Here is an 18,785-nt window from a genome sequence, read left to right on the forward strand (position 1 = left end):
AATAATTTCTAGTCCGGACTAAAATCCAGTCGCCATCAACTCACTATTGGTCAGTATGCAGTGTGTTTGCAAGCTGAACATCGAGCACGTTGGCAGAGCAAACATACTGTAAATACAACAAAAGGAACGGTACAGCTACTAGAGTTTTAAGTGTCAAATGTGACTGGCTTTTCATCACTGACAGAAGCATATTATGCCAATGTTTGAAATTCAGCTATCAACAATAACGTTATTTGTGCTGGTCAAACATATGACTAGCCGAATACCGGATATTTCAATATGCTTCGCTCAACAGAATGGGAAACGTTTGAATAAAAGATACAAACACACGCGAAAAGTTTAGATTCTTGTTGAGAGGTTGGATGGGTTTCAATATTAAGAATACAAATCAAAGTTTTATCAGCAACACAATACATCAGTGAAGATATTTCTCTATCACCTCCATAACCGGCTGACTTTTAATCGAGATTTTACTCAACCCTCGTACGAATTTCTATTTCGGTTTTCTTTTTTCTAAATCTAATGTATCTAACAACTCACGTACAACGGAGTATAGTGTGTTTGAACAGCGATTAACCCGCCTTATACGGTTCTAAAGAAGAAATTCCGACGGTGTTATGGGATACTTCACAAATATGTCGGCGGTAGAATCAGTTTAAACGAGTGCATGTTGTGAGGTCACTGTTTTCTTTAGGTGTCTCTTGTCTGCAACAACACTGAATTTTTCCTAATGATGGAATCTTCAGAAACCGGTCTCTACTTAAACAGCCTAGTCCAGAAACTTGTTATTTTCTCACCACTCAAAGCCAATTGAATCGGTTGAAGACTCTGTACCACTCCAAAACACAACTTGGCCACCAAACCTTTGAATATCTACAACAATTCGTTACTTTCTGTATGAAGTCATGTCTCAATGTTATCGTTCGTTCATTATTTCTATCTCTCTATTCCGACAATGCACAAAGTGTGAGGACAACGATCTTATTGTCGACTCAGCTCTGTGAAGTTTGGAGTCTTTTGTTATACACGAATGTTAATTTAATCCATACCTAAAACACTCGTTCCACGAACAACATTAAGTAAAACCCACACGATTTTTTGTTTTATTTCTTGTCGACAGTCACTCAACCACTTGTGGCAGCAGCTATCCGCACACAACTTCAATATGGCTTTTAGTCTTGGGACTTTACAAGAACGACCCAGTCGCCATGGCAACACACAGGTAGAACGGGGACGCTGTCAGTACACGTTGTTCATGGGCTTTGCCTGGCAATTGTTATGTGAAACGCACCGCTTTTCTCTCCACTCTGTATTTAATGATCTGATTACTACAGCTATTGTCAAGCGACCATCGATCATCAAAAACCCAGCATTTGAATACGGTATTGTGTTCCAAGTCGAGCCGTCGGCACGCTGCCACTGTTCGCCGCGGCGATAAAACACCCCACTCTGTGTTAGCCCCAGCGGCAGTACACTGGGAGATCGGTGTCGTACATGTTAGTGAGGTCACATTCTGTGTGCCAACAGTACAACGATTTCTTCTCCAGGTGAATTCGGCATCTTAACTCGTCGGGCTAAACTAAAACTTTTCCAAAAGGCTTTTATTTGTCATCTATTCCACAGCAGATGTAAACTTCACCACTCTCGTTTGTTGGTAACAAAAACATTCGACCGCAGTCGGGTGGATTTGAGTTCGTCTCGCTTTTTACCTTCATGGTCTGATGCAGAATAACATACAGTGATCAAACAGAAGCGAGTCTCCTCCAATCTTAGCTACATACCACGGCACGCAAACAGCTCCAATATTCGTGAATGTGTTCAAACGTAAGTATACCTCTGATAGAAATATCTAATATATACTTGATGTTTTATGACTTTTCTATCGACAAAGGATGGTCTTTCGCGTTGTATCCAAGTCGGATGTAGGCCGTTACCGCATATGCGAGTCAAATTAATATTATATCGACTCGACTTAACACCGACATGAATTATGATATCAATCGTTTTTACAATCAATATTCGTAAACAAAAGGTATATTCATGTATACATACACACATTTATGTGTGTGTGTGTAACATTCTTCCTGATACCTGTCAATATATGTGTATAGTTTATAGTCATATGATAGATACAGTTATAGCCATATAACAAATATTTAATTGCACTTACTGACTATATATATGTGTGTCTATATAGTTACATATACAGTAATATGTACTTAGTATGAAGTTGTAGTCATGTAACAGAGAGGTATAGTCACGCTCGCAAACTATGAATACAAATGTCATTAGAAAAACGTTAAAAGAGTTACAGTAGAGCCTAGGGGAGTTAGCATTCTTAGATCGATCATTTCATCTGGATCAAAGCTCGCACACAGCTGACACCCAACATCGACAGCGTATAACAATGTATGCCTATGTCAAGGCGTTGTTTGTTGTCTTTGCCCGATAAATAAATGGTTTGTTGGAACCAAGGGAACAGAGAGATCCAAAACACTGGAGATGTTTTAATTTTTTCAGTGTCTTATGTCCTATACCGACCATTATCATGCCCCAATACAGAGTAACGCTTTTTTCACGATTAAAAGTCACAATACGATATGTTACACATTGTCTCGTTCATATACCTTGTTGCTATAGGCAGAATCAGAGGGCTTATGGAAAAAAGATTTCTTATGTTTGTTGCCCAGCAATAAGATGTTAAATCCTTTAATTATCTATCTTTCATTGTGTGTAAAGCCCGAAACAAAATTGGTACAGCTAAGCTAAGCTAAACAAATTTAATTATTTTGGATTAATTTATTTTCGGTAGGTTTAGGGCTCAAACTGTTGTTTGTTTTGTTGTCTGACATTTTGCCTGAACTGCATAAAGTACTCCCACTGTCATTAGATAATGAGTCAGCTAAACTACATGTATTATCGAGTTTGTGAAAGACTGTACCATACTGTGCATTGTCTTATCTCGTCATTATTCTCACATTGACTAAACTTCCTGGTTGTCGAGTTTCCCGTTCCGACTCCTCCGTTTAAAAAAATAATAATTTCATACTTCGGTTGTTATTTGCACAAAATTTTACCACACCTTAGAAAGAGTGGAAATTGAATTAATGTCGACCGCTTGGGAGGAATTTATGGTGTTTTCATTAACTTAAAAGGTTTCATTCGGTATTGTTAATGTACATACACAACCTCTCGATCTTGTATTACAAAAACGTGTATTCTATTTTATACATTGTTTGGAAAATTTATTCTGCCGCTGTCTGACTGTCGTATTACCTGCTGCCTGTTTGTCCACCAATGTCTTAGCCTATTTCTGTTTGAAACTGCCGTATTCCGACCCCCTGTCTTTGTCCCTCTTTGTCAACGTTAAATTCTCCACGTCAGTATAAAAGTGTTGCATCTGCTTATTTTTCTCTTTTTCTGTCTTTCAAACTTTGTACGAAATGTCTAGCTTTCCTCTAAATGCTTTCTGTGCTCTCTCTCTCTCTCTCTCTCTCTCTCTCTCTCTCTCTCTCTCTCTCTCTCTCTTACATAACCTTTGACAAAGTGGCTTCAAGCCAAGAAGATCAATGTCAGTGCCGTTTAATCTCCCATTCGTCAATGTAAGTCCGTAAATCACAGATGACGTAAGAGTGAGTGGATAATCCGACCCTTTACAGAAACAAAAACTGAAGCCCCACCCTCCGTTAGCCTGACACCAACGAAGAAAAGCAGGCAGAGAGAAAAGAAAGGAAAATTAACAAGTTCTTTTAATCATGTTATTGTGCTTATAAGAATCACATACAATCATTGTTATCGTAACTGTTGTTGGCGCTTTGAGATTGTCAAGCTGAGCGGATAAGTAAGTAACGGAGTTTCTAATAGGCTTGGAAAGTGTCCACTGATGTGAGTTATCCAATCACTGACGGCTGCATGTACGGCATGATACCAGACTCTGCTGCCTTGTATACTATGTCAGCTTGGTCGCGGTTACCGTGGCTTGGTCGATGGCCACGTAATATACCAGTTAATCGGTATTAAGGTAGAATGTAACTCGGTGACAGACATTTGGACTCTAAAATGTTTACAATTTTTGTGCTCTACCACTTGTGGGGGCTCATTTTGAAGCTCTTGGAGTAAGAAAAGAATTTGCCATCTTAAAGTCGAAAAGTTTTCTCTAAAGAGTTAAGACAGGGATGGAGGCAATTTTCAATTCCAAGTATCAGTAAATGTTTGGTAATTTGTTTCTCTTTACAAAACTTTGTACGGTGACCCCTGATTTTCATTCTTGATTTGGTAAGAGAATGACTGAAACTGTCAAATTGTGGAAAGTTTGAGCCAAAATTTAGGCTTTCACTTTTGAGTCATGTACCCCCTTAAGAACGCGCCTCGGAGACACATATTCGGACTATCAAACTTTTTCAATTCTTTTCTGATATATCACTTGTGGAGGTTCATTTTAAAGCTCTTGGTGTGAGAAAAATTTTCACTGGCTTAGCTTTTCGAAAATCGAAAATTTTTTTTTGCATAGAGTCAGCATAGGAATGGTGGCCATTTTAAATTTCAAATATCGGTAAATCTTGGGAAATTTGTTTCTCTAGTTCCAAAATTTGCACGGTGACCCTCGATTTTCATTCTTTATTTTGAAAGAGAACGATTGAAATCTTCTTTGAGGAAAGCCTTTGAGTAAAAGTTTAAGTCTTTCACTTTCGAGGCACACACTACCTTAACGCGTCCAATTCTGAAGGCCCCTATATATACGTAGCAGCCACGTAGTATAGATGACTGAGGTGACCGACAATATAGAATAATTTTTCAGGCTCTTTCCGGTGATAAAAACTTGGAAAGCTCATCACTTCGACACGTGTGATCACGTGAGTTCGATCCCTGAAATTTACCATTTTATGCATGTGTCACAATTTTGACAAAAAACGAAAGCTACGACAGCAGTAGCACAACAACAACAACAACAATAATAACAACAACGACGACGTCGACAACGACAATCATAATCGTCGCCGTCGTCATCATCATCATCACATCATCGTTATAAAACTACGATTACAGCAACAGCTGCCAAAAACGATGATTAATTGTGGAATAAGGAATTAATAACGGAAAAATTAATCCCTTTAATTTTGGTGAGCTATAAATGCTGTCAATACTCATAAATTTTATCCCTACGATTGTTGACATATGAGAGGATTTCATTTTGTGATACCGCGATCTTCAGTATTGTTGCTTAGTTACTGAGATTACGTATATATAATAATATTGCGTCTCGGCAAAGTTTATTGTTCAGGCCAGGCGTTATAGTATAACACTCACCATAGCAACAGTTTGGTAACGTTTATGATGGCTTGGTTAAGCGTAGGGATGGGAGTAACGCACCGACCTTGCACATTGTATGGAGACAGTGGGCCCCGACAATGGCAAGTTACGCATGTTTATTCTGTGCCATCACCGGTGTCCCGACTGCAATAGCGTCGTCTGACAAATATGTAAAGCGTTTTATTTACACACGCACCCTCGCCCGATAATGACACCGTGCTCAACAAAGGCGCAAAACTGCCCGACAAAATAGTCATGAATAGCGGACTCCGTGTAATGACTGAATTCATCAAGCTCCTGGTGTGGTTAGCTCTGTATTGCATTGTTGCACCGCATATTTTTTTTCAGCATCGAGATTGCAAAAACGGATTCAATCTCCAGTTCACGCCACTATACGGATTCAGTTAGATATTCTACCTTCTTTCTTATAAAAAACCTCAATTTAATACTATAGCAAGATAAGGCCATAAGGGGTAAATTCGTTTTCCGAGTAACCCAAAGAAAGGAATTATCGATAGTCGTTTGAACGCTTCATATAAGGTTTGTCGCCTCGATTGTATCCTCTCGCGGGGATTCGTTTTTCGTTTTCTAATGACCAAAAAAGAAAAAAAATGACGAATACATGAAGTTGAGAGAGAAACAAATGGAATTTTGAAGACCTCAAATAACATTAACTGTTTTCAATTTATCGGAAAAAAATGAGAGCAATGTAGCTTTTTCTTGTTGCGGCCTAATGTCGCGTGCTTTAGCATACTTTCTGGCGATCTTATGTGTGTTTACAGCTCGCTGAAATTCGTGTTATTCACGCTTCTACGACACTGGGTCAACATTGAAAAACATTGGGTAATCTAAGTTTGTGAAGAGTAAACTTAGCCGGGGTTTCGATGACAAAGGCCATGTCAAGCACGTAATTGAATGAAACGGAAAACCTCACCTGCAAACATTTCATATCAGATCTAGAAGACGTTTTCTATTGAAAGCGATGATGTGATGCATGATAGGGTTGTCCATAGATGTGTTTGTGTGACAGACAGACAGACAGAAACAGAGACAGAGATAGACAGACCCAGAAAAAGGACGAACGGATGGACAGACAAACAGGGTAGACATGCTCAGAGAGAGAGAGAGAGAGAGAGAGAGAGAGAGAGAGAGAGAGAGAGAGAGAGAGTGTGTGAAAGACATCGCAACACGGAGCACTGCATGAACCGGGCAAATGCACAGGCGGTCGTATATAGTGACACATAGAGAAATACATAGATAGGTACACTGAAGTACAGAGACGTGGAGAGTGGCAGATATCATGAGAGAGCCACTGAGACTGGTAGAAAGGAGGGAGCCACTACACGCGAGAGTAAAACCTCACCATATGCCTAGAATAAATATGCAAGATGCAAGTTTGAGGCAATGTCACGTGCATAGATACAAAAAGAAAAAGACAAGTAAACAGGAAAGATTTGAACATGAGTGAAAAATAGTGTCTCTAGTACGTATGATTGCAAATTTTATTTGAAACATAACTATTAGTTTATGAAATCCAAACTACATGCAATATTCTCGCAAAATGTCACGGTACAAGACCAATGTTTTCATTAAAGAAAGGCTGTCGTCGGAACTCAGCTCAGATGTTGCCAGGCCCCCGACCAATTTAAACACTGTAACTCGTATTTAGGGTACTTTGGCGATTGACGAAAGTTAAAAGATGTTTGTTAACAATGAATATCGTAAAATTTAAATGTTGCAGCTATGTTGACGCGATGCATCTAGATATCATGCATGAAATACATTGTTTGTAAACAAGAAAGTCGCACACGCGCAGTTCTGACGACAGCTTTTCTTTAATGTCTTTCCTTGCATTTTATTTGTTAGAATTTAGATTGCCCTTCTTTCTTGATTGTATCACTCCCTTTCAAAATTTCTCTCTGTTTCTTTGTGCACATATCTCTTCTTTTCTACCGACCCTCTTGCCTTCGTTTCATTCTCCCTCTATTCTCAATGTGTAGTCATATGTTTACAGATTGTGTGTATCTTTTGTGAAATCCGTTTTTCTCTCTTCGCCAGTAAACCGATACGTGGGTAAATAACATGGTAGAAATTCTAGACCATACCGTTTCTTAAGGTCTATGACGTGATCCAGGTAGGATTCTCGCATTACATGTGACAAGAGGCGACGATGCTTCTGCTAATGGCACAACACAGTTTTCATTTCGCGTTAGATAATTATTTGTAAATGATAACCTGTAGTGGAAACTAAACTCCGCAGTCCGTTACCATGGTTTGTTGTGTAAACACCAGCGTGAAATAGCGCTCTAATTGGCTTTGCGTGTTTGTTCTGTTCGCAGAGGTCGGGGGTCACCGTAAGTCGATAGAAGACTTCGCTTGCCTTGAAATTGAGAGGACTACCACTTGCAGTGTTTTGTCAAAGCGAGTGAAATTTCGCCTTGAGGTTTTGCATCTAAGGGAGGTTGACAACAGACAGCAGGGGCACAGCTAGCGTCGGACTTCAGACTAAGGACGGCAAACTGTTTACCAGCCCAGTGGAGCGTTCGTCCACCGATTATTCCGGATTGGTCATATACATTTATTCATTGTCTGCTATTTAAAGAACCTCGATATTGATCAAGCCCTATCTGTTGCTTATGACCAGATAACTGCAAAAGAACAGCACGGTCTTCTTACAAACTCTCTCTATGGACGCTCGGTTGAGGACTGGTGTATGCAACGCTGAAAACCTGTGCTCGACTCTGTTGGAACAATTACGCGCATTGGGGGATTGATTTTAGTGGAACTTGAAGCTACCCGTGGAGTAACCTTGGAAACACCAATTGCTGGACGGCAGAAGCGCGCGACGATCATGAGAGGAAGTTGGTAACCTGAAATGGATGACGTGTAAATGTGTGTTTAATGTCTGGTGGTACCTCTACTCGTACTTAATCGGTTCAGCAAATCAAAGGACATAACTGTGCGTGCACAGTGACATTTTGGCGTTGAACAAGGTCAAAAGACCAACCGTAAAGCATAGCTTGGAGACACAAATCATAGGTTAACCCTCGCTTAAATGTGAATTTGTGAGATAATAGGGAACTTTGGACAAAAACACAACCTTTGCGAATTGGACAACGAGCGCCCAACCTGACAAGGAAACTCTTAAGCCTGCATCGCGTGTGTGGGAAAATAAGTTCCGCCTGTTCATAAATTTCGAAACAGTCTCATTGAACTTCAACAAGATCCTCATTAATTGCTGATGATTTTTATTCTTGAAAACCTTCAAGCGTGTCGAGCTGCTGAGATTTGACCCGGGGGAGGGAGTTACTTCTCCGACAAGAATTACCCCGCCAGTGACGCAGGTTCAGGAGATTGGCTATCCTAGCACCAGCTCCACAAAGTCAACAACTCCGTTAAAAGAAACAGCTCGGTTGAATTTGTTGTTGTTTGAAACCCTTCACAGCAAATAAAGGGTAGCCCAGGATTACCAACAAGCGAAAATCAATCCACATTTTTGTCGAGGTTATCGATTTCGCGTTTCGTGGCATCAACATTTGAATGCGCGGACTCATATATTATTGAACCCCTCACACAGAAAGGGCCAAGCCAGCGCGTTCGAACGTTATACTGATCACAGTAAAGTTTAAAACTGGTGGGTGAGTTAACGCTTAGGAACAAGATATGGGAGAAGAATTTTCCGAAGAAAAATCGATATCTTTGTGCGCGTTTGTCGAAAACCTGACCAGGAGTTCAGATCTGAGCGTATAGCTGCACCGCGGTGTTCACCAGACTCAGGTACAACAACCTGTTGATCGCGTCACGTTCCACTGTGGGGGACATTGTAACGCTGTGATCGGCTCAAACGGCGAAAGACAGGACGAAGTCCACGGTAATCGGTGGAGGCCGGCATTTTAGACTTTAAGTGGTCAACATAACTGTCCATTAGCCACTTGAGATTCAAGAAATACCACTGACGGATTACCGAGCGAGTATAGGGCGAGATACCTTTGGAATTATGGCCAAAGACCTGGGTCTATACATAAGTTTCATTTAGCGACAAGTGATTGAAGGCTGTTACAACTCGCAAGTAGACTGGTCTTATGCATTTGCACCTCAGCAAAGCTGACTGTGTGGTAATTGAGGGTAAGAAGAACTGGTCTGACATTTAAACACCCGTTCTGTGCAGTGATCACCTCTGAGAGACACCGTGTGTTTACAGGAATCTGGCAGCCAACAGCACAGCAAATACTCCGACCGCCGACTGCCAAATACAAGCGGTAGCAACGACAAACAAAGTCGGTGTTTAATTAACTTACACCCTCACGGAACGCTGAATGGAAGCGGCTGACGAGTCAATCCCCACGCCACAAAGTAAATCTGACCTGTACATCGAGTCACAAAGGCTGGGATTTGTATCGAAGGCGACGCACGGTTTGTCAAGTATTGACATTTGTTTGTCGTGCTGAAAGAACATGCAGTCATGTGGACAGACATTTTAGACTGTTTTCGACGATTTTTTGTTCTATCCCAGAGATGAGAAGAACTTTGACCAAGTGCGAACAATAATTAAACAAGGGCAGGAGAATACAAGTTCAGTGTGACACGTTCATAGCGCAACTACATACAGCTTTAAGTAGCTTGGAAAATTGAGTACACTACGCTTGCTTGATAGACAGTCGTGGGCCAACAAATTATGAGCCTTCCGCAAGTAAGCAATGGCGCACCTGCGCACACCGTGACAGGTGTATCAGCGTCGTTAAGTGATGGAATGCATGTCAATAATAATAACTACAAGCCCACGGACTGTGCGCATTTCCCGTCAATTCAGGATCTAGACTCCGGCTCGAAGCCGCGCAGGGCGAAACGGACCGGCTACGTCAAGAAACGCCTGCGTCTGCCGAGGCTCCGGAAAGTCGACCTGGCGACAGACCGATCGAACGGTAGCGACACGGCCAGTGTGATTTCTTCTATTCTTGACGGCAGCGAGCGACTGTCCCGACTGCTGTCGATTCCCAATGAACTGTATGACGTCCGCGACTCGACGGCAAAAGATGGGGCCATATCCATGCCCAGAGATACCCTGTACTTGTATGGACGCAATGGTTTGGATATAACTCCCAAGAGACACGACAGTAAGGTGAGGTTGGTCTTTCACACGAAACCATTTACCGATATAAACTTACTATTGCCTGACCGAATATACGACGGCAATTATCGCCCGCCAGTGAAAATGAACAAAGCGAAATATCTTCCTTCGTTGGAGAAACCGGCAAAGTCAAAAGACACGCCGAGACAAAAATGCAGTGAGCAGTATAACCACCAACATTACATTATTGGAGAGAGCTCAGGGACAAAATTTATATCTGAGAAGTCTGTCACCTCGATGAAGTTCTCTCAGCCTGTGTTCAGGGATATATCGTCGATACCGCTCTGCGATGTCTTCAGGTACAAGGAGAGCATGCGACGGGCTTTGGCGCACGGTCGACCGTTGGGGAAATCTCGTGAAACGCTCGGGGAGAAGATGTTGTCGTCCTCGCAGGACGCGCAGCAAGAACTCGAAACGGACGGCAATGAAGGCAAGTCCGTGGTTTTCCCGATTCTCGTAAATTACAACGAGGTCACGTCCGACGAGATTGAAGAGGAGTGGTATTTTCGAAAGATGAAGGCGTCGACGCTTGGGCGGCCGATATTGCGACAGCTGGAAGAGAACCAGTCCAGCGTATTGAAGCACAGACCAGGCGAAGAGGACGAGCGGCGAAAATTTCACAGACGGAAGGTTGGTGTCCTGCGGGTGAAAGGCAGAAAATCCGTCCACGAGGTCGAGAGTGGCTACGAAACAGAACCGGAGAACGTGCGAGTTCCAAGCGAGACTTCCATGCGAGAATTAGCTCACTTGGAAGAGGATGATGACGTCACTGTAACCAGCGAAAAATCATCTGTGACGAACTTATCCGCGGGCGATGCAGACGCCGAGACAGAACTGGATAATAATAACATGGGTACTCAATACAATGAAAATGATTACCAACAAGACAACAATACAGAAACGGATATTAACGGAAGTGGCCATGAGAACGACAAGTCCCCGGATGTCGAAATATATGAAAAACCTTCGGACATCAAAAGCAAAGATGGAGATATTCCCGTGCCTGAATCTCCAACAGAAGTAATACACAGTCCAACTTTGGAAGATTATCAGGACAAAACAGGAGAGGGGGACGATAAAGAAATTTCTAATGACAGTAACAACTCTCGGAGCTCATCAAAGTGTGGACAGTTGAGATTAGAGTCTGTGACGTCATCGACAAAAGATGACGAAAACTTGAGCGTGTGGAAGGCGATGACGCCCTCAGCGAGGTTGTCCCCAGTTTGTCCCGATGATGTTGCTCTTTCCGAAGCAGGTAGCAAAACGGAAGGTCAAGGTGATGTTGGAAGCGTTGCCTCAGAAAATAAAGATGCAGAAGTGAAACACAATCATGATTGTGATAAGCATATTGAACCTGAAGACGTTACAAAAGTTCAAGGTGATAACGACCGACTCAAGGAAGACGAACAAAGTACGAAGAAAGGCAGAGAAAATAGCAAAGAACGCCATTCCAAGAATCAGCAACGAAATGATACGCCACAGCGACCCCACAGTCTTCCAAATATTCAACAGAACTCATCATCGGACGACACCGCAGCAAAGTCAAAGTCTTCTGGAACGACGAGCGTTACACCAAGAAAAGTCACTCCCAACAGGACAAATGACGCCACTCTGATGAACGGACCTTTCGTCTTTCTACCCGTGACTTTGAAATCGATAGGGAACATAAATGAACTGGCCAAACGTGTGACAGTTATAGACACTGAACAGTACGACAAATTCAGGAACGAGCGCGTGTACCATGAGCGCGAAAACGGCGAGACCTCGGACGAGGATGGGGAGGACGAGGATGGTGACAGTGCCCAAATCCATCGTGCACGAGCGCAAGTCGTCAACGATGAGAGCACGAAAACACCGAAGAGGGAAGTGAGAACAATCACAGACAGTAAGAAGATTTTGAAAAACACACTTGGTGACCGTCCCAGAGCAGCAAGAGCACGGGGTGTTGATCAAAAATAGTAGTCTAACGCAGTTTCTCGTTCTACACCACAAACCTCGTGTTCGGGTTCTCTTCCCGCGTTATTGAAAACGGAAACATTCAGTTATACATGGGTGTCGGGCCATCTCCGACCCTCTAATCTGGTTTTGAGCACAGTCACCCGTTTTCTAAAATTTCGTTCTGCGCCTACGCACCCCATATGCCTGAATAGGGACATATGTACACACGTCTATGGGGAGCGTAGGCGCAGAGCGAAATTTTAGAAAACAGGTGACTGTGTTTAGGGGCGGAGATAGCGTAACACCTATACACGATTGATATTTGTTCAGACTAGTATTTATTCGTGAACAATAATATTATAGAAAATACTCTTTTTGCAAAAGAAGATATTACTAGTTTTCAAGAACAAATATGGTGAGAATATTATCAAAAGTTATGTGTCCGTTTAATAACATGGGATCAGCAAGAGTCAGTGTGGCGGGCTGGCGGCAAATGTTTCTTTAAAGGGATATAGTCGTCGGAACTGCGCCTGTGCGAGTTTCTTGTTTACAAACAATGTATTTCGTGCACGATATCTAGATACACCTCATCATTATAGCTGCAACATTTAAATTATACGATGATAGAGTATGACAGACATGTTTTAACTGTCGACGTCATCAATCACCATTGTGCCTTGGATACATTGTTGCCATGGGTCGTATGGGTCCCATACGACCTTTGAGCGCAGTTCCGACGACTATATCCCTTTAAGAGAATTTGAAAATTTCCTGCTTATTTTGATGAAATTAGGATAGTCTAGGTCTTGGAGTCCCCACACAGGTTCTCTCCAAAATATAGAAACAAAATGACCATGTGAATAGTGCTGTAGCTCGGACTGAGTCAGCAATAGCTTAGGTATAACAAACGCCCTCACTTAATTTTTTATGATATCACGGTCCCTCCATAAATACAACATTGATCTTGAAACCAGTACACAACTGGTCGCACGAGACTCAATCATGCATATGCTCAACAGATCACGACCTACGGTCATGACACGGCCCGGCCGCCAAAATACCAAGAAAAACGTCGAGGGGCTGTGATTTGTAGTACATAGTTTGTGCACAGTTCATATGTGTATACTGGAGGTCACTGACAGGCAGCATTCGGTCTGGTTCGGATGCTCCTGCAGTGACCGTGCAAATTTTGTAATGTATCATCAAACGGTCGTCTATGAAATACGCGCCATAAGTAGACCGTTCAGTTTACATAAGGGTTGTGTACGTATTCAGATCCGATATAAATAATAACTTATCAAAACGTTGAAACAACGACAATATTCCGAATATCTTTGCGAATATTTGACCAAAGCCTTGTAGTTTGTATCCAACTTTCCATAAATCGCCATTGCCTGATGGTTATTGAATCAACAAGACTCGTGCTATGCGCACGCCCAAATATACAGTGTTTACAATTTTTCTTTAGGTTGGAGTTTACACTCATTTACAACAGTGTCTTTAAGTTGGATAAATTTACACATGTAAACAAGAAATATTTCACAATATCAGTCCGAGAGTTATTTTTGCACGTGAGTATATTGTAATTAAAGGCTCGTTCGCTCTAACTTTTTACCTTAGTATTTTTTCCTGTATTTCTTCCCCGTATCTCATAAAAATGTCCATAGGTTAACTTGTCAATGCAGCCTGTATGTGTTTAATGCCAGATATTTATTGCTTTTAACTTAATTGAAATGCCAGAATACAATCCATTGGTTCAACAATTACGGTGTGATGGCAAAGTAAAATACTTGGTATTTCAACACACTTTAATGCGAAGAAGAAAATGTGTCTGCTTTAATTATTATAGAAAAAATGGCAATTATATTGTCACACGTTACAACTATTGCGCGTTGAACGCTTTTAGATAGTTTTCTGGTGTCCATCCGTTCTTTTGAGGAGTACAGATTTCCGCCCTCTACTGTCTGAGCGTGTGAAGAACTCACGGAAAGGAGAAATTCTGCGATCATTATGACGTGTACATGCGTGCATGAAAACATACATTTACCTCTTATACAGATTTTGTGGTTGACGTTGAAGTCGGACAGAGATGATGACGAAAACAAAGTCCAAGGTTAAAGCCATGACTCGTAGGCAATGTAGTATATTCGCCATGCTCCATGAAAGACGTACTTGATGAAGTGTCTGTCAGATAATTTTAAATCAAATATTGTAACTGAGACAGTCACAGTTGTCCACTTTTAGAGTTGTTGTAAGTTCATTGATATGAAATGATCTGATTAAACTATTTTCAACACGGTAAGAAATTTCTCAGGAAATCATTTGTCATTATATTAATACCTTCTGTCCACTACCCATTGTCTTTCCCTTCTAGCTATGGTTATCATGGTCATCACAATTAGCCATCTTCGCCCAAGGGGATAGCGTTTTTCGCAGATTTAAGGTAGATCGCGCCTCGGGGACAGATATTTGGGCTTTTAAGTTTATCAATTCTTTTCTGATCTACAACTTGTGGGGGCTCATTTTAAACCTCTTGGGGTAAGAAACGTTTTTACCGTCTTAGTTTTTTGAAAATCGTAAATTTTATTTTAGCCCATAGAGTTAACACAGGGATGGCGGCCATTTTGAATTTTAAATATCGGTAAATCTTCAGGTAATTTGTCTCTCATTGTACCAAACTTTGCACGGTGATCCCTGATTTATATTCTTGATTTGGTAAGAGAATGGTCGAAAGTTTCATTGAGAAAAGTTTCATCAAAACTGAAAATCTTTCACTTTCGAGGCGCGTGCTACCTTAATGTTTCACAAAACTTTCTGGCCTGCCGATGCGTTGATTTATTTTGAAGCTTGTGAGGTAAAGAGGGTTTTCACCGCCTTGCTTTTTGCTGTCATTATGTGCTTACGTAACTCATATCATTCATTAACTATGACGTCATTGAGGACAGAGAAGAATCTCGGGGACTTTGTGACGAAATACTGGTCTAATGCCTCATATATTCGAAATCAATTAGGGACATGAGGTAAAGAGCGCCTCCAAACAGTAAGTGCTTGAACCGTTGCCCAATCTTTTCTAAAAAAATAAAACATTAAAAAAATCCTTCCATACGTTAAAGATTGAAAATCAGGGGTCTCCATTGGATCAGGAAAACAAAGAGTATTATCAAATATATATCATGATACCGAGGATAACATTACAGATTATTGAACGGATTGGTGCTCGTGACAGTAATATTGACAATGCCCCAGCAGGAAGCGAAAATTGCAGATATTGACGATAATAATAACACGATTGGAACTTATTTGAATATTTGGATCTTCATATTTTTCAAATTTCTCAACACCGTTAAGTGCCCTATAGCTGAATGTTGCAATTAATTAAACGAGTTACTGATAAAAACAAGTGTATAACTTAAAAGGGAAAGCAGATGATCTTACATTTGCAGATCAGACAGACATTACTTCATCATCCAATTATCCCAAATTAGTTCCAATTGTGTTTTATGATCAACGGATATTCAGAGATACGTAGACATACTCACATCAAAGTACATGTATTCGATAAAACATGGCATGCGGGCCTACCTCTTTCTTGTTTTCCCCTCTGATAGCTAGGTCCCGGTTGAAAAGCTGAACATACTGAATTCAACACCACGGAGTATCAGAACACAACCTGTAGAATAACCACTGTGTGAGTTCCAAATGCCACAGTATTGTTATCCTGCAGAAATGCATCGAGCATTATACATTACCGGCATTGACGACCAAAACAACAAAAATTTCCCCTATATTTATAACGCTCTGCTTTTAGCATTGAACACTGTAATTTCCCATCTGTAAACTTATATATATATATATATATATATATATATATATATATATATATATATATATATATATATATATATACAGTATACTTTATATGTACATATATGTACACACTCATCTATATATCTATATGTATATATATATATATATACAGTATACTGTATATGTACATATATATGTACACACACTCGATCTATCTATCTATATGTGTGTGTATGTATGTACATATACAGTATACTGTATATATAAAATATCTGTAAATACACACACACACACACACACACACATACACACACACACACATATATATATATATATATATATATATATATATATATATATATATATATATATATATATAATATATGACTGTGGTAATACTGAACTAGAAGGCACGAACAAGTTTTATGGAGATTAATAAATATTGCACTACGTATTTATTATTTTGCTATGAAATAGTGATGTCAATTCTTTGAGCGTAATGTACTTTTTACGACCATAAATGACGGGCCAGGAAGTAAGCTATGCTTTAATAGTGGTTGGTGCTATTTATGGAATTCTAATCAGGCGTTGGCCGTTAATGAATGAACGATGTTGAACGCTCATGCAGTTGCCGTGATTTCCATGTTATAAATATCCGCTCAATTTCCACTGGTTGATTTTGTACATGGGATCTGCTCTGAGAAATTGGGTTAGATTCTAATGTTGCTCGATTATGGTACAGAATAAATAGAAAAGAAATATCCGAGTCGGACATCTGCTGTAAGCTACCGCTGAAATGGCCGCACGGTGGCGCACTTTGGTAAAATAGCGTCAACGATTTCCTTCAGCATAATACTTATTTTTGACACGTACATGTAAGAACAACATGATAAGACTGTCCTATTTTTTTTATATTAAAGCAGCAAGAATTGGCGAAATCAGCCGCGATTGTTGAAAACACGAAAAAAGCTAAGGGTCAGGGGATTTATTAGCGTAAATCGTGTTACCGGAAACATGTTTTGTAATTCAGTCTAGGCCCGGTTTTTGGTGATCAGTTTTAGGATAAAATATGAGCTTGCTGGATTGAGTGGTAGAAGTTAATGTTTATTATCCGTTCAGGCTTGGAATATTTTTTGACCTTGTCGCCAAAACACACTCCGAGCAGTAATTAAAGGTGGCGCTCCACTCGCCTCTCCCTCACGTGAATCAGGAACGTATAGTAGATCTCCGGAGGGGTTTGTCAAAAAACGGAAAACATTTTCACAGCAAAACTTCCAGGACATTTTTGAAGCCATGTTGAATTTTTGAAGAAAAATATGAACATGAGGGCGGTCAATAAAAAAGTGTGTAATTTATGTCATTGATGGGATGAGGGAAAATAGACATCAAATTTTCGGACGGAAACAAAAAAAATCACAATGTCTGTATCCTGACCACAATGTGCCTGGAATATTACAGTGCTTTTCATGTTAGAACATTTATGTCCACGATATTTTGCCAAATCTTAATGTATATCAAGCTAAAATGATCTCTGCGTGATATTCTCTGACCTGAGTACAAGCACTGTACCCCTGAGGGCTGTGGCGTCAGGCAGGTCATTCGCTTGGTACGAACCTAGCTCCGAGTGAAAATATTGCTGACCTGATGCTTGTTTGGTGAAAACATGTTTATAAACATCATGATATTTTCTGCTTCAAACCACTGTGGTCATGGTGATGTACCCACTTACATGTAAATCTTGGTTGGGCATGGTCGCGGCAGCCGCTATATAGATCAGCAGCTCAAAATTCCACTCGTGATGTTGCCTATGGCTCGGAATCAAGGCCAAAATTAAGTCTCCGCAGTCGGTTTGAGTCACAGCACTTTTGGGTAGAAATTTCTATCCTTATTCTTTGAGTTAGAGGACTTTCGTTTTAAAGAGTTGCATATTCGTTTAAAATTGAGACGATTTCAATTTGAAGAGAGGTAAATTCGTTTTGAGTTCAGGCACACGCCATTTGAAGAATCGACATGTTAGTAGAAAGCACCCCTAGGACACTGATTTTGATTTCTTGTCAAAGGCTATAATGTTCGTGATTTGCATGAAGTTTTTTTGAATAAGGGCTCAACCAAATTCGTGGGGCTCATGAGCAGTGCATGGAAAGACTGACCCTGAAGTAAACATACGCAATGTGTGTGTCCAGGTTACAAAGGGTGAGTATTCAGAGAGAGTGATGGACACACAGGAATGCTTACTCCCCATGGCAACGGAGGGGTATGATTTGTTTTATATGTGGGATTGTGTAGAAACTTTCTAAAGTATCATTTATTGACTATACTTGTAAACAAACAACCAAACGAACAAACAAACACCGTTCTTTATTGACAAATAAACACATATCTTTATTGATTCTGTATTGTACACGGAAATAATCATACGAAACAAATAAACAAACAAGCACGAACAAACAACCAAACAAACAAGGAGCCAGAGTTCCTGTGGCCATACTGCTGTCAAAGATCAGGATTAAAACTGGTCGAATGATGAAGACCCTTAGTACAATCAGGTAAATCACACATGGACACTGCTAACGTAAACATACATAGCATGACGCGTTGTGAC

General features: G+C 40.6%; 1 protein-coding gene across 1 annotated transcript; it reads left to right on the forward strand.

Annotated features, from left to right (window-relative positions):
* The first annotated feature begins 1,462 nt into the window (after positions 1–1,462).
* On the forward strand, positions 1,463–12,535 carry LOC139119028 (myb-like protein X). Its single transcript, XM_070682640.1, has 2 exons — positions 1,463–1,824; positions 7,650–12,535. The coding sequence occupies exon 2, from the start codon at positions 9,986–9,988 to the stop codon at positions 12,395–12,397; it is 2,412 nt and encodes an 803-aa protein (XP_070538741.1). The 5' UTR covers positions 1,463–1,824; positions 7,650–9,985; the 3' UTR covers positions 12,398–12,535.
* Positions 12,536–18,785: the final 6,250 nt, after the last annotated feature.

Source organism: Ptychodera flava, chromosome 2 (assembly GCF_041260155.1).
Source record: "Ptychodera flava strain L36383 chromosome 2, AS_Pfla_20210202, whole genome shotgun sequence".
NCBI lineage: Eukaryota > Metazoa > Hemichordata > Enteropneusta > Ptychoderidae > Ptychodera > Ptychodera flava.

What these genes read in the sequence shown, in the direction of transcription:
- LOC139119028 (XM_070682640.1), top strand. Translation starts at nt 9,986, where the DNA reads ATGAGCCTTCCGCAAGTAAGCAATGGCGCACCTGCGCACACCGTGACA.